General features: G+C 38.8%; 1 protein-coding gene across 3 annotated transcripts in view; it reads left to right on the top strand.

Annotated features, from left to right (window-relative positions):
• The window catches only part of LOC128691752 (PMS1 protein homolog 1), a 90,873-nt gene that overhangs the window by 50,464 nt on the left and 19,072 nt on the right, over positions 1-21,337 (top strand). For 2 of the 3 annotated variants that reach the window (XM_070079608.1, XM_070079618.1), the window contains exons 13-16: positions 923-1,270; positions 3,203-3,330; positions 14,693-14,862; positions 20,000-20,264. In XM_070079608.1, the coding sequence (XP_069935709.1) occupies positions 923-1,270; positions 3,203-3,330; positions 14,693-14,862; positions 20,000-20,212 (859 nt within the window). In that variant the 3' untranslated portion in view covers positions 20,213-20,264. The remainder of the gene's footprint in view (positions 1-922; positions 1,271-3,202; positions 3,331-14,692; positions 14,863-19,999; positions 20,265-21,337) is intronic. The other variant, XM_070079625.1, reaches the window with a different exon arrangement.

Below are 21,337 nucleotides of genomic sequence, written 5' to 3'. Positions count from 1 at the left end.
AACGCACTTACATAAATACACTTACATAATTGGTCGCATTCGGAGGTGATCGTTATGCGGGGGTCCACTGTATTTTCCTCACTTAGCAACGAATTCATTTACCAACGAGGTCTTAGGAGTGGAACTCCATCGTTAAGTGAGGAGAGGCTGTATTTGTTTACCTTAATGGCTTTCTCCTACCTAGGCAGGGTAACCTGAAGAAAAAATCATATTTACCATCATTCATTCAACTGCTGTCTTCCTGATATGTGCTGACATCACAGTTCAGATTACCCTTCAACTGCAACATCCCCACCCCTTCTTCAGAGTGCAGGCACCATACTTCCCACCTCAAGAACTCAAGCCCAGCAAACCATTTTTCTTGAATCCCTTTGTTGCTCACACTTGAGCAACACTTCAAGCCACAAAAACCACTTAGTCTCCACTCACTCCTATCTAAGACACAAGCCTGCTGGATACTCAAGCACTCAAAACTTCCTTTACTCCCCCTACCCCTCCTGCCTTCCACTCCAGATTTATACACCCTTTTGTCCATCACATTCTGCTCCATCCTCTCCAAATATTTAAACCACCTCAACAACCCCTTCTCAGCCCTCTGGATTATATCTTGGGTAAACCCCTCATTGTCATTGATTTGAATTCTCTGCATAATATAAACATTACAATTTTTTTTTTAACATGCTGGCCATCTCCCACTGAGGCAGGGTGACCCAAAAAAGAAACACTTTCACCATCACTCACACTATCACTGTCTTGCCAGAGACATGCAGATATGATGGTTTAAATGTCTCTCTAAACAGCAAATACAGTATCTCAAACACCTCCTTTAGAGTGCAGGCATTGCCTCTAGCTTTTTCCTAGCTGCAACATTTACAGCTTATGGTGTGATTATAAAGCCATGTACCTACTTTTTTTTTTTTAGGTACATTGCTCCCATGACTCCTCAGTTGAGCAAAAATGGTGGAAAGTACGTCCAGAAGCAACCACTTGTATCGATAAGATCTTGGCGTGAACGCAGTTTGGAGATACACATAACTATAGATAAAATCAAGGAGGTACTGAAGAGCAATCCTCCTGATATTAACTCAGGCAGCTTAACAACATTGCTTGGTCCCTTGACTTCCTGTGGAGGTTGGCTGTGCTTGAGAGAAAGAAATATCATAGGACTCAACACATTTAGACTACATGAAACTGTTCTTGTCAACAGTCTTATGAAAACTTTTTGTCTTCCTGTGAAAGACCTCACTGATTTTATACCATTTAATGCAAGGTAGGTTTCAAGAAGTTTTTTGTATACATCTAATATTGTTTAAAAATATAGTGAAAATGAGAAATTTCCATAATATAAAGAGTGACATGAATATGCTTAAAAGATGGTAGGACTAGAATGGAAAGCTATCAAACAAATAAGATAGAGTTTAATCCATAGTTTTGTATATTGAATGACCCATACTGGTTGAACACTTTGTGTCAGTATAGTACTAATTCATAATATTTATGTATATTTCTTTCAACAAACCAGCTGTATCCCACCAAGGCATGGTGGCCCAAAAAGAAAAAGAAAAGTTTCTCTTTAACTTTGGTAATGTATATAGGAGAAGGGGTTACTAGCCCCTTGCCCCTGGCATTTTAGTTGCCTATTACAACACGCATGACTTATGGAGGAAGAATTCTGTTCTACTTCCTTATAGAGATAAGAGGAAATAAACAAGAACAAGAACTAGTAAGAAAATAGAAGAAAACCCAGAGGGGTGTATGTATATATGCATATGCTTCTACATGTATGTGTAGTGTGACCTAAGTGTAAGTAGAAGTAGCAAGACATACCTGAAATCTTGCATGTTTTTGAGACAGAAAAAAAACACCAGCAATCCTACCATCACATACAACAATTACCGGCTTCCATTTTACACTTGCTTGGCAGGACGGTAGTATACTTCCCTGGGGAGCTGCTGTTTACCAACCTATTACCTAGGATATAAAGAAGAGTTAGGAATCAAAGCAAAATAAAAATATCTAAAATTAAAGGAAACTAATACAGAAGATTTACTAGGAATCTCATGTGCTGTTGTTGGAAAAATGGCTGATTTGTATATTGGCTAGAGGCATGTTGAATTCACAGATAACTGGTGCACATACCAACTGTTTTGTGATCACCTGAAAGTAAGGCAGGAGTGCACCTGGCAAAGCGAGAGCATTTCGAAAAAACATTTTGATAGTGAGGAAGTGTAGGTAGTCATTTTAGCAGAGCTAATCAACAGCAAACTTTTGAAGTGGTGTACTCAGTGCAATTCTGAGAGATAACCCAGTGTTTGCTCATTATAAAATCAGCTACAATCTTTGAACTTCTTTGAGCTTCGTTTGTGTTGTGTGTGACTAGAAAACACCTGCGATATAAAAAAATCAAGATGTAGCTTAGATACAGTATACAGAAGTGTATCATACTCTGTATTACTGACCAGAAGTCCCTGTATCTGTGGATATGTTCCAAGACTTACAGCAGATGCCCGTAACCACAGATAATAGTGAACCCTATATATAAATAATTTTTCGTTTACATATATACATACCTATGATAAAGTTTAATTGATAAATTTTGCACAGTAAGACATTACGATGTGATGGTTGGGGATCGTCAGTAGTGGACATGGTTTGTTTTTCAACCTTTTGGAAAAACATCATGATAGGAAATTGTTTGTTTATTTTCAGCTGAACAAACATTTGCTGGAGAGGTTCTAATGGGAAGCACTTCACAGCTTCTCATAGGCTTTGAAGAACTGCCAGGGTTACTACTTTTGCACTTTGGAGTCATTATTAAAGAAATTAAGGGTTATTTTCCCAACAGCACTGTGATAATGCTTTAATGAATGCGGTTGGTGAGAACACTAGAGGCTAACTGGATGTGAGTAAAGGTTTCACCATGTTACTCAGAATGACTCACAGTTTGAAACTTATGAATCGTTTATTTCTGGAATATTCCACTTAATAGTTTCGGGCTGTGGTAAACCGCAGTAACTGAATCTGCAGATACAGAGGTTCTACTGTTCTGGTTATTAGCCATACTCAGCAAGGATATTATTGCTTGTAACTAATTACATCCTGCATAGCTTACACCTGTTTCTTGCAGTTGGTTTCTTAGTACTGTATAAATTCTTATATTTTTCCTACATGAATATTACCTGCAGTTGGTTATTTTCTACAGCACCCTTGGAATAGAGAGCTGGAAGCTTCTGCTAAAGCTTCATCGAGAAATGGTGCCTGATCGCAACATGTACATAGTTAAGGATCTCAGATTTGCATACAATGGTTTTAAAATAGCACTTTATCCTGGTGAGTAATAAATTTTATTTATTCCTGTAATATAGTGTAGTCATAAGCTTTGAACTGTGTAGAGTTATAGATTTATTGACAGATTTACCAGATTATATATAAATACACAGTACGGTGTGGCAGGCAGTACAAATGTTTGGAATAGTGATAGGCTGTTAAACAGCCTGTTATTTTCACAGATTATCATTTTACTGTTGTAAAGACACTCAAATATGAGAATGCTGAAGGCACCTTTAAATAGTCAAATTCTCACTGATTCACTGAGACTGCATTCAGTGGGTGTTTGTTTTCTGTTCACACCGCAGAACTTTTTTTACCACCTTTTAACTTATATTTATATTTTTCCACTGTGTTATGTTAAAATTGGTTACTTTTAATGGGCAGAAGATTAACCTAACCTAACAGAGAAATGTACTGTAAATCATATGTAAGGAATCTATTTAGATGCTGGAAGGGAACAATTGAATTAAGACAAATAAAAAGTTTTTGTGAGGAGGGTGACACTCAGGTTAGGGTTAGTAAGGTTAGTCGGTATTTCACTGTTGCGAGGGGCATGAATGTCCAACAGGCTTGTTCAAGCGCATTAGATCAGAGTGAATGAAGGCAGGTTGTTTTTATGACCTAACATGCTGTTGCAGTGTGAACAAGATAGCATGAATGGATTTAGGGAAAACCAGTTAGCCAGACTTTGAATACTGAAGGTGGGAAGTACAGTATACCTGCATTCTAGAGGAGGAGTAAGATCTGCAGTTCAAAGAGCTATCTGGCATGTGATGGCAGCAGCTTATGGGAAGAAAGAAGTTGAATGACAGGGTTTTTTTTTTTTCCACCCTACTTTAGTAGGAGATGGTTGGTGTGTAAAAAAAAAAAATATTATTGCCAAGGCAATCAGATGGACGACTGTTCATGAGCCTTAAACATTAATTTATCTGACTGTGTATTTTATGGTGTTCCCAATGAGTCCCTGTTCTTGCTTCAGAACTTTTCATCGCCTCTGTAATATTTCGTTTGGTAAGACACATAGGCAACATTTAGGCAACGTTATTCCAAAATGTTTCGCCTACACAGTAGGCTTCTTCAGTCAAGTACAGAAAATAGGCAGGAGCAGTAGAGATGTGAAGACGATGTGATCAGTCCATCACCCTTGAAGATGTAGATTTTGAGGTTGTCAGTCCCTCGGCCTGGACAAGAATTCTGTGTCCTAGTCTGAATTATTATTATTATTATTATTATTATTATTATTTTTTTTTTTCAACAAGTCGGCCGTCTCCCACCGAGGCAGGGTGACCCCAAAAAAAAGAAAGAAAATCCCCAAAAAGAAAATGCTTTCATAATCATTCAACACTTTCACCACACTCACACATAATCACTGTTTTTGCAGAGGTGCTCAGAATACAACAGCTTAGAAGCATATATGTATAAAGATACACAATATATCCCTCCAAACTGCCAATATCCCAAACTCCTCCTTTAAAGTGCAGGCATTGTACTTCCCATTTCCAGGGCTCAAGTCCGACTATATGAAAATAACCGGTTTCCCTGAATCCCTTCACTAATATTACCCTGCTCACACTCCAACAGATCGTCAGGTCCCAAGTACCATTCGTCTCCATTCACTCCTATCTAACACGCTCACGCACGCTTGCTGGAAGTCCAAGCCCCTTGCCCACAAAACCTCCATTACCCCCTCTCTCCAACCCTTTCGAGGATGACCCCTGCCTCGCCTTCCTTCCCCTATAGATTTATATGCTTTCCATATCATTCTACCTTGACCCATTCTCTCTAAATGACCAAACCACCTCAACAACCCCTCTTCTGCCCTCTGACTAATACTTTTATTAACTCCACACCTTTTCCTAATTTCCACACTCCGAATTTTCTGCATAATATTTACACCACACATTGCCCTTAGACAGGACATCTCCACTGCCTCCAACCGTCTCCTCGCTGCTGCATTTACCACCCAAGCTTCACACCCATATAAGAGTGTTGGTACTACTATACTTTCATACATTCCCTTCTTTGCCTCCACAGATAACGTTTTTTTGACTCCACATATACCTCAATGCACCACTCACCTTTTTTCCCTCATCAATTCTATGATTAACCTCATCCTTCATAAATCCATCCGCCGACACGTCAACTCCCAAGTATCTGAAAACATTCACTTCTTCCATACTCCTCCTCCCCAATTTGATATCCAATTTTTCTTTATCTAAATCATTTGATACCCTCATCACCTTACTCTTTTCTATGTTCACTTTCAACTTTCTACCTTTACACATTCCCAAACTCATCCACTAACCTTTGCAATTTTTCTTTAGAATCTCCCATAAGCACAGTATCATCAGCAAAAAGTAACTGTGTTAATTCCCATTTTGAATTTGATTCCCCATAATTTAATCCCACCTCTCTCCCGAACACCCTAGCATTTACTTCTTTTACAACCCCATCTATAAATATATTAAACAACCATGGTGACATTACACATCCCTGTCTAAGACCTACTTTTACCGGGAAGTAGTCTCCATCTCTTCTACACACCCTAACCTGAGCCTCACTATCCTCATAAAAACTCTTTACAGCATTTAGTAACTTACCACCTATTCCATATACTTGCAACATCTGCCACATTGCTCCCCTATCCACTCTATCATATGCCTTTTCTAAATCCATAAATGCAATAAAAACTTCCCTACCTTTATCTAAATACTGTTCACATATATGCTTCAATGTAAACACTTGATCTACACATCCCCTACCCACTCTGAAACCTCCTTGCTCATCCGCAATCCTACATTCTGTCTTACCTCTAATTCTTTCAATTATAACCCTACCGTACACTTTTCCTGGTATCCTCAATAAACTTATTCCTCTATAATTTTTACAATCTCTTTTGTCCCCTTTCCCTTTATATAAAGGGACTATACATGCTCTCCGCCAATCCCTAGGTACCTTCCCCTCTTTCATTCATTTATTAAACAAAAGTACCAACCACTCCAACACTATATCCCCCCCTGCTTTTAACATTTCTGTCATGATCCCATCAGTTCCAGCTGCTTTACCCCCTTTCATTCTACGTAATGCCTCGCGTACCTCCCCCACACTTACATTCTGCTCTTCTTCACTCCTAAAAGATGGTATACCTCCCTGACCAGTACATGAAATTACCGCCTCCCTTTCTTCCTCAACATTTAAAAGTTCCTCAAAATATTCTCGCCATCTACCTAATACCTCCCTCTCCCCATCTACTGACTCCCCTACTCTGTTTTTAACTGACAAATCCATACTTTCCCTAGGCTTTCTTAACTTGTTTAACTCACTCCAAAATTTTTTCTTATTTTCATTAAAATTTCTTGACAGTGCCTCTCCCACTCTATCATCTGCTCTCCTTTTGCACTCTATCACCACTCTCTTCACCTTTCGTTTACTCTCCATATACTCTGCTTTTCTTATAACACTTCTGCTTTGTAAAAACCTCTCATAAGCTTACTTTTTTCTCTTTTATCACACCCTTTACTTCATCATTCCACCAATCACTCCTCTTTCCACCTGCCTCCACCCTCCTATAACCACAAACTTCTGCCCCACATTCTAATACTGCATTTTTAAAACTATTCCAACCCTCTTCAACCCCCCCACTACTCATCTTTGCACTAGCCCACCTTTCTGCCAACAGTCGCTTATATCTCCCCCGAACTTCCTCCTCCCTTAGTTTATACACTTTCACCTCCCTCTTACTTGTTGTTGCCACCTTCCTCTTTTCCCATCTACCTCTTACTCTAGCTGTAGCTACAACTAAATAATGATTCGATATATCAGTTGCCCCTCTATAAACATGTACATCCTGGAGCCTACCCATCAACCTTTTATCCACCAATACATAATCTAACAAACTACTTTCATTACATGCTACATCATACCTTGTATATTTATTTATCCTCTTTTTCATAAAATATGTATTACTTATTACCAAATTTCTTTCTACACATAGCTCAATTAAAGGCTCCCCATTTACATTTACCCCTGGCACCTCAAATTTACCTACTCCTCCCTCCATAACATTTTTACCCACTTTAGCATTGAAATCCCCAACCACCATTACTCTCACACTTGATTCAAAGCTCCCCACGCATCACTCAACATTTCCCAAAATCTCTCTCTCTCCTCTACACTTCTTTCTTCTCCAGGTGCATACACGCTTACTATAACCCACTTTTCACATCCAATCTTTATTTTACTCCACATAATCCTTGAATTAATACATTTATAGTCCCTCTTTTCCTGCCATAGCTTATCCTTCAACATTATTGCTACTCCTTCTTTTGAAACCCCTGACCTAATCCCATTTATTCCTCTCCATTGAAACTCTCCCACCCCCTTCAGCTTCGTTTCACTTAAAGCCAGGACATCCAGCTTCTTCTCATTCATAACATCCACAATCATATCTTTCTTATCATTTGCACAACATCCACGCACATTCAGACTTCCCACTTTGACAAATTTCTTCTTCTTATTCTTTTTAGTAATCTTTACAGGAAAAGGGGTTACTAGCCCATTGTTCCCGGCATTTTAGTTGACTTTTACAACACGCATGGCTTACGGAGGAAAGATTCTTATTCCACTTCCCCATGGATATAAAAGGAAAAGTAATAAGACCAAGAACTATTAAGATAAAATCAAAGAAAACTCAGATGAGTGTGTATAAATAAACGTGTACATGTATGTGTAGTGTGACCTAAGTGTAAGTAGAAGTAGCAAGACGTACCTGTAATCTTGCATATTTATGAGACAGACAAAAGACACCAGCAATCCTACCATCATGTAAAACAATTACAGGCTTTTGTTTTACATTCACTTGGCAGGACGGTAGTACCTCCCTGGGTGGTTGCTGTCTACCAACCTACTATAATCAAGGAGGAAGTGCTAAACCTGGAGGATTATACAGGTCATAGTCTGAAACAATGTGAAAAACAAGTAACAGTATGGAGACTTGCATACTGTTGGCAACATTGCAAGTTCCTGATGATGTGTTGATTGCAACACAAAAGGCCTAGAGCTATCATTCAACTCCCCCCACCCCCCATGGTTGTTTTGCATCTTGTATCGCTTGTTTGCGATTTTTTGCATATTTATGATGAGGTTGTAAAATATGTAAATGCTAGTGTTGTGAGGTAGGAGTTGCCACAGTTACTTTTTACTGATGAAGTATGAAGAGAAGTTACAAAGGTTTGTGGAGGAATTTGAGAGGGTTTACAAAAGGATAAAAGTGAAAGTAGGAAAGAGCAAGGCAATAAAAGTAAGAAAAAGTCTAGACAATGAAAAATACATCAGATTAGAGGGGAGGAGCATGGAGGAAGTTAATGCATTTAGATACTTGGAAGTCAGTGTGTTAGCACATGGGGTTTTGAAAGACGGTGCAAATCACAGAATAGGTGAGGTGAATTGCAGAGCAGATAAGGTGAATCACAGAATAGATGAGGTGAATCACAGAATAGATGAGGTGAATCATGGAATGGATGAGGGGAAAAGGTACGTGGAGTGTTGACACACCTATGGAAAACAGTAAAGCATATCAATGTAGGTAAACATAGGAATGCAAGTCATAGTCATTAAATATTGCAGTGATGTGGAGGCTAGAGGCAGTGAATATGCCATTGTCATGTTTGAGGTCAGTATGTGGTATGAATATTATGTAGACAATAAACAGCATAAAAATTAAGGGTAGTATTCAGAGAGCAGAGTAGTAGTTGTTGAGATGGTTTGGTCATTCAGAGAGGATGGAAAATAAGCTGGCCTAATCTGGGGCAGACAAGAGTGATAGAGGAGATCCCAGGAAGGGTTCAAAAGGGCCCCGCTTTACGGCTGTCAACTAATACGGACATTTCAAATTACAGTGGACCCCCGCATAACGATTACCTCCAAATGCGACCAATTATGTAAGTGCGTTTGTACGTGTATGTTTGGGGGTCTGAAATCTACTTCACAATATTCCTTATGGGAACAAATTCGGTCAGTACTGGCACCTGAACATACTTCTGGAGTGAAAAAATATCGTTAACCGGGGGTCCACTGTATGACCAAAACTCGCTATACGGCTCCCCCACCTGACTTTCTAATATGGTCACCGCGTCTTACCTGGTTTGTTTACATTCTCCATGAGCACCACCTCTCTCCATTATGTCTGGAAACTTTCCAAAATTTCAAGTGTTTTTAAAAGTTATTTCATTTTTTTTTTTTTTTTATATACCTGTACCTAAATATACTTACACACTGTGCTAGCATGCAGGTACACATTAAAATCAGTAAGAGTGTCTTATGTCTCGAGATGCCATATTAGTAATGATGATGATGATAATAATCACTCTCATTAAATGTCATATATCACATTAATATACACATTTTCATTAATCCATCTATATTTTTTCAAAATTATATAATAAACACGATATGTAACCTATAAACATAATAAATATAGCCCACAGTAGAATAAATTAACATAAATGTGAGATGTGATAGCTAGACGACTTGTACAAGTGATAGCAACATCAGAGGGTAAAAAATTATTCCTTTTGTATGCCTTCACTCAGAGAGTCATTTCTTCTAAAAATAGTGCTACATGATAATGGGAGTGTTGCTCTTTATTTATTCTACTGTATCAATGTAGAGACAACTTGTACACAGTGTAACTTGTACACAAACCAGACACGTATGCCTGGTTTGTGTACACCTGGTTTGTATACATAACTCTGCTCTTGTCCCCTCTCTTGTACTTATTCTCTCTCTCTCTCTCTCTCTCTCTCTCTCTCTCTTTTTTTTTTTTTTTTTTTTTTTTTTTTTTTTTTTTTTTTTTTTTTTTTTTTTTTTTTTTTTTTTTTACACAGGGTTTGACAAGGTTAAGGATCCCTAGCTTTATTGACAGCTATTTACAGGTTAAGGATTCCTAACTATATTGGCAAGCTAAGAGCTGTTACCTACATCAGCTCATTTGAAAGCATTTTTTTTTTGTTATGAGACATACAAGTAGGGAACAGGATGAAGTTGGAGCCATCTGTGGGCCAGCATTTTCATTTGATCAACTGACGTTATCTCGTTGACATCATTATGCTGTACGAATGTGTTCCATACTCGAGTTATCCTGGGTATGTATGATCTCAGATGGAGTGATGTTCTGGAGAAGGGTACAGCCAGAGTGAAGTTGCTGCTTTCTGCCCGTCTTGTGGCATAAAAGCTTGTTTCACGCTGTCCTCGAAGTGGATCCAAGTGTGGTATTTTGACAATATTGGCCTTGTACATAACAGTAAGGCCACCCACATCCCTCCTATGTTGAAGCCTCTGCTGAAATGACAGATCTATCCAGGATGGGTCCAGGCGAGAGATGAGACGTCTTGCTCTGTTCTCTACTCTGTCAAGCAGTCGCAGATGAGAGGGGGGCAGGCAAACCAAGAAAGTGGAGCATACTCAAGGTGTGAGCGTACTTGTGCCTCGTACAGGATCTTGCAACCCCTACTGTCAAGCAGATGCGAGATACGGCGAAGTGCTGTAAGCTTCCTGGCTGCCTTGTTTGCAAGATTTACAACATGGTTCTTCATGGTTAGTTTGGAGTCAAATTTCACCCCAAGGATATCAACTTCTTCTCCAGGTGCCAACATCGTCCCATTCATCCTTACTACTGCACCAGCATTACCATCATGGTGCCTAGAGACGATCATCATTTGCGTTTTCTCAGGTGCAAATGTTACTTGCCATCTATTTCCCCAAGCTGATATAGCTCTCAGCTGGTGATTGATGTAGCTTAGAGCACCTGGCATTTCTTCTCTTGGGTAAGTGAATGTCAGTGTACAGTCGTCTGCATATGCATGTGATTCTGGGATGAGATGAAGAAGGTCGTTGAAGTAGACATTCCATAACAGTGGACCCAGCACACTTCCTTGTGGAACGCTTGCCCCAATAGGATGCCTTGCTGATTCCGTTCCATTGAGGACTACACTTAGAGATCTACCATGAAGGTAATCACTGAGGAGACATAGCGTAGAGCCTGCAATTCCCAGTGCTTGAAGTTTTGCTAAGAGGCCCTGGTGCCACACCCGGTCGAAAGCGCCAGCAATGTCCAGTGCTACCACACAGCTGACTTTGGATTCATCCAGTGACTGGTGCCACTTAGTGGAGAGGTTTAACAATAGATCAGCAGCAGAGTAACCTTTCCTGAAGCCATATTGACGATCACAAAGTAGTGAGTGGTAGTCAAAAAAATCTGTCATTTGTCTTGAGATTATTGTCTCAAGGATCTTACCAGTGATTGATAGGAGTGACACTGGTCTGTAGTTGCTGATTTCTGCTCTGCTCTTCTTTTTGTGAACAGGGACTACATTTGCCTCTTTCCATGGAGAGGGCCATTTACACTGTACTAGGCAGTGCTGAAAGATGCGAGTTAGAGGTGCTGCTAGCTGGTCTGCACATCTTCTCAACAATCTTGGGCTCAACTTGTCTGGGCCCACAGCCTTTTCTTGGTCAAGTGATTTAAGAAGGAAATGCACCTCCTCCTGCCTTATTGTCACCATTGACAGTTTTGACACAGTTCTTGCAGCTAGCCAAGGAGGGTCCCTTGCTGGATCAGGAACTTGCATTTTGGTAGCAAAGTGTTCAGCAAAGAGGTCCGCCTTCTCTTGACTACTAGTAGAGGTGGTCCCATCCTGTCGATTTAGAGGTGGAATAAGTTCATCAGGCAGATAACCTTGTCTGTCCTTGACCAGGGACCACCAGGTTTTGGAGCCTACCCTACCTGATGCTAACTTTCTTTTAGTGTCCACCTCCCATTTAGCAATGGCCCACTTTTGAACATCACCCATATGCCTACAGGCTTGCATGTGCAAGTTCCTGTTATAGGTGGTAGGATGTCTCTTATACCTTCGCCATGCTTTGTACTTAGCAGTAGCAGCCTCTCTACAACGAAAGCCAAACCAAGGGTGATCTGTAGGCTTTGTCACATATTGCCGGTGAGGAATGTGTTCTTGTTGCAGATTAAGGATGTGTCCAGTGAAGGCTTTCACTTGGTTGTCAACATCCCCCTGGAGAAGAGCATTCCAGTCGGTGGTGGCGAGCTCAGAGCAAAGGGCTGGCCAATTACCTCTTTCCCATAGCCAGGTTGTGCGTGTGGACTCCTCACCTCGTTCTGTTGGGATCTTAAGTGTGGTAAAAACAGCCTTGTGGTCAGACGATCCAACGTAGCCGAGGGGTTGACAAGTGACTATGCCTTCTGCCAGATCACTCACTACTGGGTCAAGGGAGGAGCCAGAGATATGAGTAGGGAAATCAACAAAGTTTCTCATGTCAAACACTGCAAGAAGGTCATCAAAGTCCCTCTGTATAAGGTGCTGGTTGAGGTCACCAACAATTATAATATGTTGACAGTTGTGTTGTAGCAGAAGGGAGTCAATATTTTCCATTAGGAAGTTGATAGGGTCTGCATGTTGCCACTGAGGTCTGTACATTGCACATGCTAGTACAGAGGTACTAGTGTTTATACAGAGCTTGAAGAACATCATTTCAAGATGTGTAGGGGTGGCAACATCTATGTGCTGGGCATGAACACTTAGAGAAGCACACAGCAACACCACCTCCTTGCCCTTGCCTGTCTCTTCTCATCCATGAGGTGTAGCCAGCAATTCTTGCAAAATTTTCTGGAGTCCTGTCATCCAAAAATGTTTCAACAACAGCTATCATGTCGGGACGTCGAGTGTTCACAAAGCTATGTGTGAGCTCTCCAACATTAGTAATGAAACCTCTAATGTTGGCCGACAGGATGCTGATAGACTGCCCCCCCCCCTCTCTCTCTCTCTCTCTCTCTCTCTCTCTCTCTCTCTCTCTCTCTCTCTCTCTCTCTCTCTATCTCTCTCTCTATCTCTATCTCTCTCTCTATCTCTCTCTTCTCTCTCTCTCTCTCTCTCTCTATCTCTCTCTCTATCTCTCTCTCTATCTCTCTCTCTCTCTCTCTCTCTCTCTCTCTCTCTCTCTCTCTCTCTCTCTCTCTCTCTATCTCTCTCTATCTCTCTCTCTCTCTCTCTCTCTCTCTCTCTCTCTCTCTCTCTCTCTCTCTCTCTCTCTCTCTCTCTCTCTCTCTCTCTCTCTCTCTCTCTCTCTCTCTCTCTCTCGTTTATTCGTTTTATCTCATTTACTCCCCTCTGACCCTACATTAAGACTACAAATAATTTAAGGTAAGTAATGAGTGAACTGTATATGCATTTTATCGCTCTGGGATGCTTTAAATGTCATAGGTATAATAGCCTGACTGGCTACCATACATACCACACTTGATTTCTTAATATAAATACAGTGGACCCCCGCTTAACGATCACCTCCCAATGCGACCAATTATGTAAGTGTATTTATGTAAGTGCTTTTGTACATGTATGTTTGGGGGTCTGAAATGGACTAATCTACTTCACAATATTCCTTATGGGAACAAATTCGGTCAGTACTGGCACCTGAACATACTTCTGGAATGAAAAAATATCGTTAACCGGGGGTCCACTGTACTACTCATTTTACCCTACATTAAGACTACAAATACTTTAACGTAAGTAATGAGTGTACTGTATGTGTATTTTACTTTTTTATTGGCTTTTAATGGCTAGTTCTATTGCTAACTTAATATATGTTAGTGTAAACTTGTTATTTAGTATTTATACACATTTATAAGTGGAAAAAAAGAGTGTTTATCTTTATGGTGGTAGACTGGTGAGACCCTCCTGTACTTGCACTTTGAAAGTAAATATGCTATTGTTTGGTGAGTCAGCATTGGATTGTCATGCCTGTAACCTGGAAAGATAGCTAGTGATCATGTAATCATGAATGTGTTTTTTTATTTAGTAATAGTATTTTTTACTTCTGTGATTTATTTTTTTAAGATTTTAAAATTTTTAAGTTGCCACATTTAATTTTAATGAATTATTAGTAATTAAAACACACATTATGTATTAAATATAAAAGAGGCAGTATATTATCCACATGACAACATGTTATATTGAAAAGTTAACATTCTTCAAGTTGGTAGGTATATTAATAAGCTACCTACATTGAATTTCTTGAGTAGATTGTTGTTCTACCTTAGTTTAAATTTTCATTATCATTGTGTGTCACTAGTCTCAGCAGCTTTCAATTACTGTTATGTAATAATCAGTACATTGTTTATATGTATATCAGGGCTTTAATAGTTTTCCTCATTGCATTGGCACACTTGTTAGATAAAACACCAGCAACTGGTACTACCTAATTTTGATGTATTTCCTGCATTACAGAAAGGGATGAGATAAGGTAGATAAGTCACTGTTTTTCTCTAGTAATTGTTCTTTTGTATTTCAAGGAACCAATAGCAGCAATCCCATATTAACTCATGGAGAGATCATTGGGATGACTGATGCTGTTGGCTACTATGGCATTAATGACTTTAAAGAACTGTTGTCCAGTTTAGTGGCACATCCATCTGCAACCATAGATCAAACACGCCCACTGAAATTACAGCACTGGATAAAGGTAATAGTAGTAGCAATAACTTGGTAGAGTTATAAGTACAGGGATGTGTAGTTTGTACCAATATCTCTAAAATAGTACTGTACTTATGAGAACCTTCAAAAGGTTTTTCCAGTTGAGAATCATTCTGCAAAATGAGTACTCAGTCATATGCTGTAGGAACTATCTAAGATGATTTAAATTTTGAGGAAAAAATTAGACTTAATATGATTTTATTTTTTTATTAACACAGCCATTTCCCACCAAGGCAGGGTGGCCCAAAAAAGAAAAACTTTAATCGTCATCATTCACTCCATCACTGTCTTGCCAGAGGCATGCTCACACTACAGTTATAAAACTACAACATTCATACCCCTCCTTCAGAGTGCAGGCACTGTACTTCCCATCTCCAGGACTCAAGTACAGCCTGCTGGTTTCCTTGAATCCCTTCATAAATGTTACCTTGCTCACACTTCAACAGCACGTCAAGTCCTAAAAACCATTTGTCTCCATTCTCTCCTATCTAACACACTCACACAAAAAGCCTCCTTTACCCCCTCCCTCCAACCTTTCCTAGGCCGACCCCTACCCTGCCTTCCTTCCACTACAGATTTATACACTCTCGAAGTCATTCTATTTCATTTCATCCTCTCTACATGTCCGAACCATCTCAACAACCCCTTCTCAGCTCTCTGGATAATAGATTTGGTAATCTTGCACCTCCTCCTAATTTCCAGACTACGGATTCTCTGCATTATATTCACAATCACACATTACTCTCAGACATGACATCTTCACTGCCTCTAGCCTTCTCCTTGTTGCAACATTCACCATCCATGCTTCACACCCATAAAAGAGCATTGGTATACCTATACTCTCATACATTCCCCTCTTTTCTTCCATGGATAATGTTCTTTGTCTCCACAGACTCCTCAGTGCACCACTCACCTTTTTTTCCTCGTCATTTCTATGATTCACTTCATCTTTCATATACCCATCTGCTGACATGTCCACTCCTAAATATTTAAATACATTAACCTCCTTCATATTCTCTCCCTCCAGTATGATATCCAGTCTTTCGTCACCTAATCTTTTTGTTATCCTCATCACCTTACTCTTTCCTATATATTCACTTTTAACTTCCTTCTTTTACATACCCTACCAAACTCATCCACCAACCTCTGCAACTTCTCTTTAGAATCTCCCAAAAACATAGTGTCATCAGCAAAGAGCAACTGTGGCAACTTCCACTTTGTGTTAGATTCTTTATCTTTTAATCCCACACCTCATGGAAACACCTGACCATTCACTTCTCTGACAACCCTATCTATAAATATATTGAACAACCATGGTGACATCACACATCCCTGTTTAAGGCCTACTTTTACTGGGAAATAATCTGCCTCTTTCCTACATACTCTAACCTGAGTCGCACTATCCTCGTAAAAACTCTTCACTGCTTTCAGTAACCTGCCTCCTATTACATGCATTTGCAACATCTGCTACATTGCCCCCTATCTACCCTATCATATGCCTTTTCCAAATTCATAAATGCCACAAAAACCTCTTTACCCTTATTGAAATACTGTTCACCTATATGTTTCACTGTAAACACTTTTTCTACACACCCCCTACCTTTCCTAAAGCCTCCTTGTTCATCTGCTATCCTGCTCTCTGTCTTACTCTTAATTCTTTCAATAATAACTACCATACACTTTACTAGGTATACTCAAAATAGACTTCTTTCTTTCTTTCAACACACCAGCTGTATTCCACCAAGGCAGGGTGGCCCAAAAAGAAAAACGAAAGTATCTCTTTTTAAATTTAGTAATTTATACAGAAGGGGTTACTAGCCCCTTGCTCCCGGCATTTTAGTTGCCTCTTACAACACTCATGGCTTATGGAGGAAGAATTCTGTTCCACTATAATTTTTACACTCTCTTTTGTCCCCTTTGCCTTTATATAAAGGAACAAGGCATGCTTTCTGCATGCACAGCCACTCCAAAACTATATCACCACTTGCTTTAACATTTCTATCTTTATCCCATCAGTTCCAACTGCTTTACCCCCTTTCATTCTATCCACTGCCTCGTGCACTTGCCCCACACTCACAACTGGTTCTTCCTCACTCCTTCAAGATGTTATTCCTCCTTGCCCTATACAAGAAATCAAAGGTTCCCTATCTTCATCAACATTTAACAATTCTTCAAAATATTCCCTCCATCTTCCCAATACCTCTAATTCTCCATTTAATAACTCTCCTCTCCTATTTTTAACTATCAAATCCATTCATTCCCTAGGCTTTCTGAACTTATTAATCTCACTCCAAAACTTTTTCTTGTTTTCAACAAAATTTGTTGATAACATCTCACCCACTCTCTCATTTGCTCTCTTTTTACATTCCTTCACCACTCTCTTAACCTCTCTTTTTCTTTCTATATACTCCTCCCGCCTTGCATCACTTGTACTTTGTAAAAACCTCTCATTCCACCAATCAGTCTTCTTCCCTCCCACACCCACTTTCCTGTAACCGCAAACTTCTGCTGAACACTCTAATACTACATTCTTGAACCTACCTTATATATCTTACCCTAACTGCCTCCTTAATTTATAAACCTTCACCTCTCTCTTACTTGCTGCTTCCATTTTCCTTCTCTCCCATCTACTTTTTACTTTAACTGTAGCTACAGCTAAAAAGTGACCTGATATATCTGTGGCCCCTCTATAAACAAGTACATCCTGAAGTCTTCCCAACAGTCTTTTATCTACCAATACATAGTTCAACAAACTACTGTCATTATGGCCTACATCATATCTTGTATACTTATTTATCATTTTTTTTCTCAAAATATGTATTACTTATAACCAAACCCCTTTTTACACAAAGTTCAATCAAAGGCATCCCCATTTACATTTACACCTGGCACCCTAAACTTACCTACCACACCCTCTCTAAACATTTCTCCCGCTTTAGCATTTAGGTCCCCTACCACAATTAATCTCGCTTGGTTCAGAAGTTCCTACAGACTTGCTTAACAGCTCCCAAAATCTCTCTCTCTCCTCTCCAGGTGCATACACACTTCCCACTTTTTGCACCTAACCCTTATTTTAATCCACATAATCCTTGTATTTTTACATTTATATTCCCTCTTCTCCTTCCATAACTGATCCTTCAACATTAATATGAATATAGCTAAATTTACAACCAAAAATATAATCTCTTATTTTTCTCATCTTCTGTATTATTAAAACTTTCATACTTTACCTTTTAATTATAGTATGATTGCATTGTTTACCTGCATTTTCATACATAATTTAATTTAAAAATTTGTTAATTCATTTTATGTTTGGTTATGTCATGCAATGCAAACTCATAATCATGGTTGAGCACCATTAGTTCAGTTTCCTCAGGGCAGGAGGTGCCTTGAACATACAATAATTGAATTCCGAAGTAGTGATAAAATAAACTGTAACCATCAAAAAACATTAGAAAATTTAAAGAGCAAAACATTACAAATGAATTAAATAATAATACACACAAATGTCTATATTGTTTATCCTCTTGTGAACTCTGTGTGTAGCCTGTAACTCATGTTAGATAAGGTTACTCAGGGAAATACAGTAGTATCAGTATTTAACACTAAAATGCCTTCAATACTGTATGAGATAATATAAAATTGCCATAGGGCATCAAGTGTACCAAATGTTGTTGCTCATTCGAGCTCTCCCTCATGTTAACCATGTGTTAGGTAATGTTGTGACAAAATATTGGCATTTAACTTTAGTTTCTTTAAATAAATGGGATATTGTATGTACCATCAGCATAGAGCATCATGTGCACAGAGTTAATGCTCATGTTATTGCCCTCACTTGTAATTATGTGCCCTACCATGCAGTCATGTATACAAGGTATGACATTAAGTCTGAGGCAAAATATTGACTTAAAAAACTGAAATTCTGTGAAAAAATTTATAGATTTTGACATCAGTACTTGGCATATTCAAGTATACTCACTTGAACTCTAACTTTATCATGCTTATTAGTAATTATCTGATTTATAGTGCATCAGAATAAATACTAAACTTAAGGCTAAAAAATATTGCCATAATTACTTTGCAATTGCTGTTATACTGTATATGAAATACAACCAGAACCACAAGGTGGAAAGTGTCATTTGGATTCTGTCTGGAGAAGCATGGCTGACTAGCACAGCAGCTAGCAGCTAGTGGTTTTAAGGATGATGTCTGAACAGTGACTTAAGCCAAGATTTCAATCTGGGTAAGGGGAGCCTTAAAAATCATATGATGCTAGAAAAAAATTGAAAGAAATAATTTTAAAAATATATGATTATCAGTGTGTATGTGAAATTTCTTAAACTATCATGCTTTCATGGTCACTGGTCAGTATAATACAGTGAAAATTAGCCATTCAGTTAAAAATAAAATAAAAGTGTTTGCATTTGAGAAGGCTTCAGCCTCATTAACCTCCACGTAGCTGTCACTGGTTCTGAAACTAATCTTAGATATACAGTGGACCCCCGGTTTACGATATTAATTCATTTCAGAAGTATGTTCAGGTGCCAGTACTGACCGAATTTGTTCCCATAAGGAATATTGTGAATTAGATTAGTCCATTTCAGACCCCTAAACATACACATACAAACACACTTACATAAATACACTTACATAATTGGTCGCATTGGGAGCTGATCGTAAACTGGGGGTCCACTGTACAACTTTAATTAGGTGCTCTGATACCAGACTTTTAGAAACACCAGTGACAGATTAAGATCAAATTACAAACTAAATTTTCATTCTTAATGAAAATTTAAAAAATAGGTAATACAGTTTTTTTTTTTTAACACTTCATAATACTGTATTAAATAACAGTTTGTGCTACATTAGGAATAAACATGAAAATTCTAATAACCATATTATATGGCTTTACTGTAATGTATATTTTATCATAAAATTATTCAGTATGAATAATGAAGGAAATGTATGTGAATAACAATATAATTTAGTTCATGTGTGACTTTTCAGAATAAGCAGTCTAACATGTCTGATAGAGAGAATTATTAGTTTTATTTGCAATACTTTAAATGGAAGAGAAAAAAAACATTTTTGACCTTGGTGATATATGAATAATGGTCTCTTAACAGGGAGAAGCAGTAAGAATGGTCCGCTCCAGTCCAAATGCCATGAGACGTGAAGATATACTGGATAAGCTAGAAAAGTGGCAGGGCTCCCAAGAAACTCTAGAGGAAGCTAAGAGGACTGCATGGCAGCAACAGAAGTGCATCCATGAAAAGCCTATTTTCACACCAATTTATTCATTAGATGATCTACCGCAATCTCAGTCTCAGTCACAGTGATGGATCACAAGTCTGAACTATTGCTATCAACAAGACAAGTTCTTTAGAGGAAGTAAGTTTTAAATTTGAATTTGAATTTTTGGTAATGGGCTTAGTGCTCTCCATGAATTAAACAATAATTAAAAATTTTGGTATTACAGGACAGTAATATAGCGCCCCGAATATTTTGACCAAAAAAATTTTTTTTTTTTTTTTATAGAAAAAAAAGAGCACATTTTTTGATGTGTTTTAGAATAAAAAAATTAGGGTCAGTACTTACCGAGATATATGCTCATGTGACAGCAACATGGAGTCCTGCCGCTTCCAGAAGTGTTGCCGATATACCTTTTTTCTATTTTTCATATTCTTTTTTCTATTTTTCATATTCTACTTCTTTCAACAAACCAGCCATATCCCACCAAGGCAGGGTGGCCCAAAAAGAAAAACGAAAGTTTCTCTTTTTAAATTTAGTAATTTATACAGAAGGGGTTACTAGCCCCTTGCTCCTGGCATTTTAGTCGCCTCTCACAACACGCACGGCTTACGGAGGAAGAATTCTGATCCACTTCCCCATGGAGATAACAGGAAATAAACAAGAGCAAGAACTAGTAAGAAAATAGAAGAAAACCCAGAGGGGTGTGTGTGTATATATATATATATATATTTTTTTTTAACAAGTCGGCCATCTCCCACCGAGGCAGGGTGACCCAAAAAAGAAAGAAAATCCCCAAAAAGAAAATACTTTCATCATCATTCAACACTTTCACCACACTCACACATTATCACTGTTTTTGCAGAGGTGCTCAGAATACAACAGTTTAGAAGCATATACGTATAAATATACAACATATCCCTCCAAACTGCCAATATCCCAAACCCCTCCTTTAAAGTGCAGGCATTGTACTTCCCATTTCCAGGACTCAAGTCCGACTATATGAAAATAACCGGTTTCCCTGAATCCCTTCACCAAATATTACCCTGCTCACACTCCAACAGATCGTAAGGTCAGAAGTATCATTCGTCTCCATTCACTCCTATCTAACACGCTCACGCACGCTTGCTGGAAGTCCAAGCCCCTCGCTCACAAAACCTCCTTTACCCCCTCTCTCCAACCCTTTCGAGGACGACCCCTACCCCTCCTTCCTT

Source organism: Cherax quadricarinatus, chromosome 6 (genome assembly GCF_038502225.1).
Source record: "Cherax quadricarinatus isolate ZL_2023a chromosome 6, ASM3850222v1, whole genome shotgun sequence".
Classification (NCBI taxonomy): domain Eukaryota; kingdom Metazoa; phylum Arthropoda; class Malacostraca; order Decapoda; family Parastacidae; genus Cherax; species Cherax quadricarinatus.
The sequence above is the reverse complement of the archived record's forward strand: the minus strand, read 5'-3'. Positions and strand labels throughout refer to the sequence as shown.